This window comes from Nannobrachium achirus (genome assembly GCF_963921795.1).
Source record: "Nannobrachium achirus genome assembly, chromosome: 19".
NCBI lineage: Eukaryota > Metazoa > Chordata > Actinopteri > Myctophiformes > Myctophidae > Nannobrachium > Nannobrachium achirus.
The window spans coordinates 4,810,033-4,822,500 of record NC_137826.1 but is presented as its reverse complement, the minus strand read 5'-3'; the positions used below and the strand labels follow the sequence as shown (position 1 = coordinate 4,822,500).

At 41.7% G+C, this 12,468-nt stretch overlaps 1 protein-coding gene across 1 annotated transcript in view; it reads right to left on the bottom strand.

The window, feature by feature from the left end:
• The window catches only part of lars1b (leucyl-tRNA synthetase 1b), a 71,774-nt gene that overhangs the window by 42,089 nt on the left and 17,217 nt on the right, over positions 1-12,468 (bottom strand). The window contains exons 16-19 of the mRNA XM_080748506.1: positions 11,195-11,280; positions 10,210-10,275; positions 6,080-6,162; positions 902-1,040 (exon numbers count right to left, since the gene is read on the bottom strand). Of these exons, the coding sequence (XP_080604632.1) occupies positions 902-1,040; positions 6,080-6,162; positions 10,210-10,275; positions 11,195-11,280 (374 nt within the window). The remainder of the gene's footprint in view (positions 1-901; positions 1,041-6,079; positions 6,163-10,209; positions 10,276-11,194; positions 11,281-12,468) is intronic.

Here is a 12,468-nt window from a genome sequence, read left to right as displayed (position 1 = left end):
ATAACCACTTATCATCCATTATTTTTTATACTTTGGCTATTCAAAAATAGCAGATATACAAGCTCATAGCGTGGCAGTGAGTGCCGCTATGAACTTTGTAGATCTTCTATTTTTGAAAAAACTTGGAACATTTGTGCAAATCTTTGAAAATATATTCTTTTCCAAAGAAAATCTTTAACTAAAATCTTTGCTCCCTTGGAACAAAATATTTTGAGATGGGGGTCCGTGGTCAAATCCATATAATTCTAGGGGTCCTAGACATTAAAAACCTTGTGCACCACAGATAAAGAAACATGCGTTCTTCAGAAAACCATTAGGAACTTTTAGGTATTTTCAGGTCTTGATGGGTCAATGTTGGATGCGGTTCCTCTGAAGCTACCGGTTCCCAACCCTGGTTGCTTAGCGCAGGGGTTCCCAAACATATTTTTTTAATCCGAGGCACCCCTATATTATAATTTTCACTCCCAGCACCTTATATTTATAGCATATCGTCGTTGTCGGGTGGAAACCTTGTATGTCCAAAACCGTTCGTTTTGTATTTATCATTGTGTGCTTGTAGATCGGCTGTTTTCACTAGTTTTGTGCGACAGTCTTGTATGATGAAGCAGGGCTTTGCTTTTACCAAAAGACGTACACATTTGAAACTTGGATATACGAGGTTTCTGCCCGACAGTGACGATATTTTAGTGATTATGTTGCGAGGAAAACGTTGAGATAATAGCCATTTTGGTCAGAACTGACAGAAAATAACTTTGTACTTCAAGTTTAAAATGATACTAAATATTTTTTCAAGTGTCCAATTCCAAATATTATCGAATTATCTCGTGGCACCCCCTGGACTGCCGTCACGGCACCCCGGGGTGCCCCGTCACCCACTTTGAAAACCCCTGGTTTAGCGTACCTGATGCCCAGTGGTGAGGGTCCCTGTCCGTTGAGCACCCCGCCCTGCAGCAGGTGAGCCACCGTGTAGTAGGCCATGTAGATGGTGGAGTCTGACAGGGACTCGATCAGCCACTTCTGGTCCCACGGAAGACGTGTTCCTGTAGCAACAAAGGAACAACATTATAATAGCCTAGGGATGGGACGGTAAGCTTATCGTTTATTATGATAAAAAACACTCGCGATAATCATATTGTGGAGATTTAAATTTATCGTAAAATCACGATTTCTTTGGTCACAATAGTCGTGAAATCAAACGTTCATATCGTCTCATCCCAAGTCACAATTATTACATAATCGCCGGATCGCAACTGTTTGAGATACATCACAATTATTTTTTGCACGATCGTCAGCATTGTTTCCATTCATCGCATGTTGAAAAACCACGACGCGTCTCGATGTGACACATTGTGAGCTTGTAGATCGTCTATTTTCCCGAAACTATATTTACAGGTTTCATCCCATGTTGCAGTGATAAGAGCAATAGTCACCGGGATATGGCCATTTGAAGTGTTAGATACAGCTTTAACACAGCTGTAGTGCCCCAGTTCTGTGCAATTTACGTTTTTTTGGTGTGAATTCATGCATATTCCATCGAATAATGGAAGGATGTTTGCCCTCATTTTTCTGGAGGGACTGATAAACGTATTAACTCATTTAATGCCAGCCTATCACCACTAGAGGGCGCCCAGTGACCAGAGAATAATAGAGATATGCTGGTAATGCATGCCCAAGCCCTGGAGCCATGACTTGCCAGAACACTTCCCTTTGAGCATGTACAGGAAGAGGATGAAGTTAGCTTGAAGTTAGCTATTGGCTACCAAGCATTTTAGATTTAGATTTTCGTCAACTTAGCCATGATTAAACCTTGCACACCTCATGCATGGGAGAAAAAACAGAGAAAATGAGCTCTAAAGATCCTGGATTGCATTGGAGTGGATGGTAAATATCAGCAAATATCGGCAAATATCGTCCTCTGTAAACAGAGGACAATTTTTTTTTTTTTTTTTTTTTTTAATTAAAAAGCCGAACTAGTTCGGGATTGGCACTCTGGGATGCGATAATAAAGCCGAACTAGTTCGGGATAGGCACTCAATGAATTAAATGCATTGCCTGTTTTGGCCATTCAATCTTTTTTTTACAAAGCCTAAAAGAAATGTAAAAATTGGGTTTACAGTTTTCAATATTCAGTGCCAAAACACAATTAAATTGTTAACCCATTAAGACCGGGAACGTATCTGTGTCACGTAAACACTTTAACCATTCTTTTTTATACTTTGGCCTTTCAAAAAATAGCAGATATACAAGCTCATAGCGCAGCACTCGGTGCCCCGCTATGAGCTTGTAGAGCTGCTATTTTTTAAATATATCAAAAGATCTTTGAATATATATTATTTTAAAGCGAACATTTTAAACTTCTGATCTTTGCTTCTGTACAACAATTAATTGCCATAAAAAATTTCATGGTGGTGACATGTTCTGACAACACTACACTGCACACGCACAGAGTGATAGAACTAGGGAGTGACAAGCACATAAAGACATGAAAAAGCGAATCAGTCGCAGTCTACTTTGTACTGAGCGGGAGGTGTTTTATGTCAAGTTTGCCCTCCAAAGACGGATCTTTGAGCGGAGAATGCAACAAACAGCATGAGCTGAGGTCTGAACAATTTACCTGTGGGACGTTGTGTTTCACGGTGCTACATATACAGTAAGAGTAATTCACGGCTATTGAGTTTGTTTAACCCATTTAGGCCTAGAAATGATTGAATGCTTTAACCAGTGAAAAATAGCAGATATACAAGCTCACAGCGCGGCACCGAGTGCCGCGCTGCGAGCTTGTAGATCTGCTATTTTTGAAAAAGTCGTGAAAATGTGTGCAAATCTTTGAATATATGTATTTTCAAAGCGAACGTTTGTAACTCAAATTTTGCTTCTGGGTGGTCCCTGGAACTAGATATTTTGAAATGGGGGTCCGTGGCCAAATAAATATCATTTTGGGGATCCTTCACATGAAAAGGTTTGAGAACCACTGACATAGTAGTCTCTCAAGAACAGACTAACTGAGCTCCAGTTAAGTGAAAAGGACCTTTTCTTTGACGATGGCTGGCCAGATTGCTGACCTAGAAACATAGTTTTTTTCCAAAAATCTTAGAAGGATTCAAAAGACACTTAGAGAATCGGGTCAAAATTCTAATTTTCACAATTTTTCAAAAATAGCAGATCTACAAGCTCGCAGCGCGGCACTCGGTGCCGCGCTGTGAGCTTGTATATCTGCTATTTTTCAATAGTTAAAGCATAAAATATTGCGTCATAATGTGTTCAGGCCTAAATGGGTTAATTGAATTGGAAGCAGCAGATGCCATAGCATCCCAAATCATCACTGACTGCGGAAATTTCACTTTGGACCTCAAGCTACTCTGACTTCAGAAGGTTCAAGTGTCCTTCAATTGTTTTGAAAGGTCTCGCTTGTGTAATATTGTAGTATTTTGAGATATGGATTTTTGATTTTCCTGAGCTGTATGCCATAACAATCTAAATTGAAACAAAAAAGGCTTTGAATATTTCACTGCATGTGCAACGTATCTAGAATATTATGTTTTTTCTTTCTCTACTTTTTTTAACAAAATTACTGGAAATAATGAACTTTTCCACACTATAATTTAGACAAAGCAATAGATACCGTTGTGCTCGAAATTATTCGAACCCCTCTGAAAATAAGGTTTATTAGTATAGCCACTGTTCCTTTGACTTAGAACTTGTGAACTATGCTCAAAACCATACTTTTTGGAACATTCAGTGTCTGCAATTGTTTTAAAGTTGTACTATGTAACTTTTTTTATAAAACAAATCTTAAAATTCTCCTAACTATTAAATCACAAAAGTTTTAGAAGATCCGCGCCGTGAATTTCAGCCTGTAAAGCCTTCTCTGTATGTAAACTGAGATCCTTGCCGTGGACCGGATCTCGCGCCAAAATTGCGTCATCACACTACCGGCCAATCACAGCGAGGGTTATACAACTGCCGGCCAATCACAGCGCATCTTGAAGTGGGGTCGCTATGGCAGCCATATTTGTTGTCGCCCGTTTGTACCATCCCTTCTCTAGGTAATTTCGCCTACCAGGCAGGGTGATGGAGTCCGTATCTCTGGAATTACTGAACGCACAGGAACAAGGGACCCCTTAAAAGATAGATCTCAGCGAGGTGGAGGCAGACGCGGGGGTCTGAAGGTACGAAAAACGTCCGAAAGACGCGGACGCGACCGCGGTTTGCTATAGGGCTAATGACCACTAGTTGGGCATCTTACACAGTATGGCTTTAAATCCTTTTTCTTTTTTGTACTTCTCTGAACTTTTCTGACCACTCCTTAGCCATGTTTCTGCTCGAATCACAGTCAACAAACTTCTAGTCAGGCCAGGGTTGCACATCTGATGCAACTATTTAAAGCCATTGATTAGTCGATTACAGTTAATTACAGATGTGTTCAGGTGTAATTAAGAGTTGAATAATTGAAAGTGGCATTGAAAGTGGCATTCAGCATTGAATTTGGAAAGAAAACACTACAAATAGTATTTTTGTTGAGCTATTTACATTGTTGTATGATTTATTTATTTCGTTCAGTTGACAGTTTGTGAATTTAGCCAATAAACCAGATTTGCAGAGGGGGATTGAATCATTTTGAGCACAAAGGTATGTGGCAGTGGGTTTTATCATCAGTCCTCTAGCTCCCTCTATCGTCCACAGGCAATCTAGCATTAACCCATTTAGGCCTAGAATTAGTGACTGCTTTAACCAGTGAAAAATAGCAGATATACAAGCTCACAGCGCGGCACCGAGTGCCGCGCTGCGAGCTTGTAGATCTGCTATTTTTGAAAAAGTCGTGAAAATGTGTGCAAATCTTTGAATTATATGTATTTTCAAAGCGAACGTTTGTAACTCAAATTTTGCTTCCGGGTGGTCCCTGGAACGAAATATTTTGAAATGGGGGTCCGTGGCCAAATAAATATCATTTTGGGGGTCCTTCACATGAAAAGGTTTGAGCACCACTGACATAGTAGTCTCTCAAGAACAGACAGTTAAGTGAAAAGGACCTTTTCTTTGACGATGGCTGGCCAGATTGCTGACATTCCAAAAACCTTAGAAGGATTCAAAAGACACTTATAGAATCGGGTCAAAATTCTAATTTTCAAGATTTTTCAAAAATGGCAGATCTACAAGCTCGCAGCGCGGCACTCGGTGCCGCGCTGCGAGCTTGTATATCTGCTATTTTTCAATAGCTAAAGCATAAAATATTGCGTCATAATGTGTTCAGGCCTAAATGGGTTAAACAGCCTGAGAACATGAGCCCTGCTATCCCTGTTCTGGATCAGGTACTCAAAACATAGCTAGGGCTGTCACCATTATGACATTTTACATGCCGATTAATTTTCACTCAAATAATTGCGTTTGACGAAATATACAAAGAAACGACTGACAATATTTGACAACATTGTACTTCAAAAATAACATTGATAGTGGAAATAGCCGATCTACAAACTCACAACGCGTCGCATGGCAAGGCGTTGTGAGCTTGTAGATCTGCTTTATAAACATTTTTCAACATTTAAACGATTATGATGATTATGTCAAATAATTGCCATTAGACGATTATGCAATAATTATGACAGGCCTAAACATAGCCACTACAAGCTTTTAGATCAGCAATTATAAACGAGGAGATTTGGTGTAGAGGGGAAAAAAGGAGGGGACCAATTACAGTATAAACTAACCTGCAGTGGTTGAAGGCGCTACTTTTCCAAACATGCAGATGGACATACAAGCGCGTGCGTGCGTGCGTGCATACACAGAGCACAGTCACAGTCACAGACACAGACACACACACGCGTAGTTTTCATAGGTTGTGGGGACATTACATAGACTTCCATTCATTTCCTGTGGCCTTACCCTAACCTCTATCCCTAACCATTGTGGGGACCTACTATTTGGTCCCCATAATGTCTATTTCTCCAATTCTACTATACTTGTGGGGACATTTGGCCCTCACAAAGTAATAAAAACCTGTCCCCACACTCACACTCACACACACACACACACACACACACACACACACACACACACACACACACACACACACACTCACCGAGGCCATATGTGCGAGAGCAGGCGTGCTCCTGGAGCCATGCCAGTGTTGCTTCAAAGTTCTTCCTGGTCTCCTCACAGAACCTGGACAGTGGAACCAACACACAACATACTGTAGAGCAGTGGTTCCCAAACAGGCACATTTCTATGGGTCCCTTAATGTTTTCTTTCCTACAAGCTAAGGTTTTCATTAAAGGAAAAATATTTAATTATTTTTATTTTTTTATGAATTTTTATCCCACGATTTTTGTAACCCATTTTTTCACCCGGTGCCAATTGCCTAAGCTGTGATCCTGGGCTCTACTCTCCCTCTGCCAACCTGGGGAGGGCCCCGAACTGAGCTCATGCTTCCTTCAATGCATGAGGAGTGAGCAGGCCGCTTCTTATCACCTGACAGGGGGAGCTTCCCCGGTTGGACGTAGCACATGGAAGGAACACGTTATTCCAACCAGTTCCATTCCCCTCCATCAGGCGCCCCGGCTGGCCAGGGGGAGGCTTTATAGAGACCAGGATTACTGCATGTTTTTGTGAGGGTATCTACCCTAGGAGACACGGGGAGAACATGCAAACTCCACACAGAAAGGCCCTTTTGCCAACCCCACCTAGGGTGTGGGCACTGATGACGCGGAGGAGGGAACACGCCCCCAGCACCCACAGTGTCCCCCGGCGGGAATCGAACCCAGGACCTTCTAGCTGTGAATTATTTTTCTAAATCTTTTAACTCATTGAGTGCCTATCCCGAATTAGTTCGGGATATATTATCGCATACCAGAGTGCCTATCCCGAACATGTTCGGGATATTAAAATTTTTTTTTTTTTTTTTTTTTTTTTTTTTGGACCCCATCAAATCTAGTGAACATGATTTCAATCGCGATTTTGCATGTTCCACCCCCATACAACCCCATCTAACATACAGGGCAGCCATGTTTGTTTACATAACATGTAAAACATAATGGCGATTATCTCAAGAATGCCTGAACGGATTTCCAATCGGATTTTTTTGTTTGAAAGCTGTGAACAAACTGCACAAATCCACTTCAATGCAATCCAGGATTGCATTGGATTTTTTAGAGCTCATTCTTCTCTGTTTTTTTCCCATGCATGAGGTGTGCAAGGTTTAATCATGGCTAAGTTGACGAAAATAAGGCTTCTAAAATGCTTGGTAGCCAATAGCTAACTTCAAGCTAACTTCAACCTCTTCCTGTACATGCACAAAGGAAAGTGTTCAGGCAAGTCATGGCTGCAGGGCTTCTGCATATACCAGCATATCTCTATGGGATTTTCTATGGCCACTGGGCGCCCTCTAGTGGTGAAAGGGGTGGCACTCAATGAGTTAATTAATAGATACAATAAAAATGTATTAAATTCCATAAATTAGAAAACAAATGTCGGGGCGCCCGCTGCCCTACTGGTCCAGGCGCATACCACATAGGCATTGCCACATAGGCATTGATGCCTGACGGCGCCGCCGGTTCGATTCCCGATCCAGACGCATGTCACTCCCCGTCTCCCATTTCCTGTCAGTCTACTTTTTTTTTTCTTTTTTTTTTCCTTAGTCTTGATTTATTTGCACTGACTATGGACACTTATTTTTTGGCCCTGCACTGTTGGGTTGTGTGGGTTGAATTGAGTACTATTGCTGTGTTGATATGGCGGTGAGGTACTTGTGTTGCACTGACTAGCATTGACTGTTATGTACACTTTTGTTTGGCACTGTTTGTTAAAGGACCACTTCACCCCTGGGACAACCAAATCTAATTTTATTGTTGTTTGGGACACGATCAACACAATCTTGAGTTATCGTTTGTGTTCAATCTGTGTTCATTTTGCATCATATGATGCAAAATGCTTCACTAGTCATGCTGAACTACTAAAATATCTCAAAGCACAGATCGATAATAACTTGATCGTGTCCCAAACAACAATAAAATAAGATCTGGTTGTCCCAGAGGTGAAGTTGTCCTTTAGGTTGTGCTTTGAGCATTGCTTTTTAGTGTGTGACGTGTCACTTATGAGCGTTGAATGTTTCTTGGTCACTTTATGTATATATTCTTCTTTCTTTTTACGACAGCTTTTTTGACTGTACACAACAGTACTCTTTTTCTTTGTAACTGGTGACCTTTAACTGCTGTGCTGCCTCTGGGCAACTGAATTTCCCCCGTGGGATAATAAAGGTATCTATCTACTGTCCTATCCAATAAAGGCATAAAAGCCCCCCAAAAAGAACATCTTTAAGAAAAAAAGAAAACAAATGTCTAAAGGCCACTTTTAACCAAACAGATTCGTGGCCGAATCGGCGGCGGATAGCGGCGGAAGGCGGCGGATAGCGTCGTTTGCCGAACGGGAGCTCATTGTCAGGTTTTCGGCAGCGGGTCGGGAACGTTATCGACCGAAAACTGGAAAACTGGACTTGCTCAGTTTTGTTCAGTCGCCCCTGGCCGTCGGTAAGATTGAGGGAGTTGTAGAATAGTTTGCTACTGTTGCAAAACCAAGCCAAAATAAGCCAGAGACATTTTCCCGTCGCATATTTTTACTAAATACCATATTCTCAATCTCAACTCTCAGTTCCTATTCCAATCTGATCCAAAGCAAAGCTAGTAAATAGTGCAGCAGCTCCCCGTGTTGTTGTTGTTCTTTTTTTTCCCTTCTCCTCTGCACGGAGAACACACAGTGCCTGATGGTTGCCAGATTCTGTGAGTGAAATAAGCGACCAGGTCTATGAAAATAAGCCCAAAAGCAGCGACCAGTTTCACCTCTGAGCTCTATTACATTAGTTATTTTATAAAATAATGTTGAAAGCAAGGCCAAATAAGCAACTACACTTCAGAAACAAGCCCAAACAAAAGCAACCCACAACTAGCAACATTATAGGAAAACAGGATCAACGTTGCTTATAACGAGCAGACCTGGCACCACAGCCATACAGTAACTACAGTCGGCGTTGTCTGAAAAAATAAAAGTGCTTAGTTTTTTGCAGTTCTTTGCAGTTCTTTGCAGTCTGTGTACAGTCAGAAGTAGTCTCCTGTAGGCTGTTTGGTGTGGAGACACCTTTAGGAGTAGTGAAAATAACAATAACAAGCTCACAACATGGTGTGAAGCGATGCGTTGTGAGCTTCTAGATATGCTATTCCTTCTAGTTTGTGTCCCGGGCAAATATCAAATGTCTCTTTTGGGTCTGGAGCTAAAAGGTTTGAGAACCACTGCTGTAGAGAACACCGACAGTACACACATAGACTGCAGTATAGAACAGTGTTTCTCAACCACTGTGCCTGGGGACCTTTGGTGTGCCCCTGAGAAGGGTCAAGTGTGCCCCTTGAAACTGCTTGAAAGCCAGTATTGTATTTATCATTTTAAAAATGATTTAAACTAGTGAAAACAGCCGATCTACAAGCACACAACGCCGTGCGGTGCGAGGCGTTGTGTGCTTGTAGATCTGCTGTTTTCACTACTGTTGTGTGACAGCCTTGTATGATGAAGCAGGGCTTTACTTTGCGAAGAAACGTACACAATTGAAACTTGGAGATACAAGGTTTCTTCCCGGCAGTGACAATATTTACACCCCTGTATTGTGTTGGTGTGCCCATGGATTCTTGGGACATGAAAAGTGTGCCCATGCAGAAAAAAGGTTGAGAAACACTGGTATAGAACACTCTACTCCAGGGGTCTTCAACAGGGGGTCCGCGGAGGTACTGCAGGGGGTCCGCGAAATTATTGCTTGATTAAAAAAAAAAAAAAAAAAAAAAGGGGGTTTTTTCTTCTTCTTTTTTTTGCCATTTTCCACATTTATTCATGATCCTATCCATTTTGAATAGCTTGAATACATGATTACTATGCAATTGACAGATTGTTGATATTATTATTTGTTCTCAGTTAATAAGTAGTATGCTTAGAAATGGTAGTGGTACGGCCCACCCTGCTCGCTGTAACTTGTACTTGTTTAAAATAAAAATAAATGATGTCGTAGCCCCGACCCCCCCACCCTACGAGGTGGTAGGGGGTCCCTGCTCCATCTCCCCATCAGTTTGGGGGTCCCCGGCCTGAAAACGTTGAAGACCCCTGCTCTACTCTGTAAAGAATGCTCTAACAGCAGCCCCACGATGGAGACAAGGGACATGCGGCGAAATGTCTTACGTCTCCAAAGGCTTGAGAACGTCATTGGCCTGCTGTTTCCACTCTGCGTTACCATAGTCCAGGTACCTGAAAGATGAGACAGAAATATACGTTACACGTTCATTCAAAACAACAGCGGTTTTAAAAAAATAACTTTCTGCTGAATTGCTGTCCACCACAGAATATGTGTGGCTAAATGGACCGATGCACAATTAACTAAACATCACACATAGTACAGCAATTATTAAATATATATTTTTCATTTAAAGGAGAGGGAACAGGAGAACGTTTCAATTTTAGTGTTTCAGTTACATCCAAATATCCCTATTTTCAGTTTACTAAAGAGCTGGAGAGACTGTCTGAGAGACCCCCTGTTACTGAACAAACTACGGCTGTGATTTTGGGATATAGTGCTATTGAACACTTATTTTAACTGTTTTACTGCTACGGACGTTCCCGTTCGCCCCATTTCTCTGTGTCGCGTCGCGCCAATACGGCCGTTCGTTCGTTTACCTTGTTGATGTCCGTAGGCTGATGAGGGGTCGCGCCGCCGTGTACTGTAATCACATCGCCCGCAGTGATGGTCTTAAAAATCCCTTATGCGTTAACATCAACGGAGACCAATTCTCTTCCGTGTTGATTTCTCTGGCCCTGTGGCTCTGTGGCCAGAGACTGGTCTCAATGGATGGCAACACATAACGGCCAAATTCACATTAATTCTTGCATGACGCCGCCCTCTGCTGCCTGGTCTGCCAAAGTGCATGTTGCACAATCCCAAAAAAATAAATAATAATAAATAAATGAATGTCTATCTATCTACTATAACGTCGCAAAGGTAAGCCGCTTTTTGCTGGCGCCAGACCCAATAAATAAATAAAACATCTGGCAGTAAAAGAGTTAGCAAACAAAGCCATCCATCACAGCACCTTTAGCTAGGGTTATCTGGCCCTCTGCCATAGAGCTACTGAGTTTATCTTAGAAACAAAGTGACATTTCCAGCACTCACCACTGGTCACAGAGGGCCACCACGCACTCGTCGGCTGACCGGGACATGACCTGCTTCTCAGGCTCCATGTAGACCAGGGCGTCTCCCTGGGATGGAGAAATAAACAAGGTATTACTCAGCTTAACCCATTTAGGCATGATCACATTATGACGCAATATTTTATGCTTTAACTATTGAAAAATAGCAGATATACAAGCTCACAGCGCGGCACCGAGTGCCGCGCTGCGAGCTTGTAGATCTGCTATTTTTGAAAAATCGTGAAAATTTGAATTTTGACCCGATTCTATAAGTGTCTTTTGAATCCTTCTAAGATTTTTTGAAAAAACGATGTTTCTATGTCAGCAATCTGGCCGGCCATCGTCAAAGAAAAGGTCCTTTTCACTTAACTGGAGCTCAGTTAGTCTGTTCTTGAGAGACTACTATGTCAGTGGTTCTCAAACCTTTTCACGTGAAGGACCCTCAAAATGATATTTATTTGGCCACGGACCCCCATTTCAAAATATCTAGTTCCAGGGACCACCCAGAAGCAAAATTTGAGTTACAACCGTTCGCTTTGAAAATACATATATTCAAAGATTTGCACACATTTTCACGACTTTTTCAAAAATAGCAGATCTACAAGCTCGCAGCGCGGCACTCGGTGCCGCGCTGTGAGCTTGTATATCTGCTATTTTTCACCGGTTAAAGCAGTCAATAATTCTAGGCCTAAATGGGTTAATTTACTGCATACTCCATCGAACGCTGTGATGCTTGCCAGCAAGAACGTAACTGATCTAGAGGCTAACACAACGTGTTTTAATTTACTGCATACTCAATCGAACGCTGTGTTGCTTGCTAGAACTGACCTAGAGGCTAACGCAACGTATTTATAATTTAAGGCTTCAATCACACATGCAAACTCACAAAATAACCATGGAACTACTTTGTATGCACTCCTGGAACTTTTGCACGCTAAAAAGGTTTATAATTCAATACTACTTTTATTTATTACCACTTTTACCACCCAATGTGTTGTGAGCGTATTGATCTGCTATGTTTCGAACATGTTTGCCTATAATGACATGTCCAAATAGGGTTCACAGTGGTTAACACATCTGGTGCAGACCCCGAGTTTCCCCGAGTTTGTATTGATACCAACGCTGTGCCAACCCCGAGTTTCCCGAGTTTGGGCCGTTTTTGAAAAAAAAAAAAAAAAGAAAAAATTCAAAAAAAAAATTTTCAAATTTTTTTTTTGGACCTCCAGAAATGTATTAGGCATGATCGCGATCGCGAAA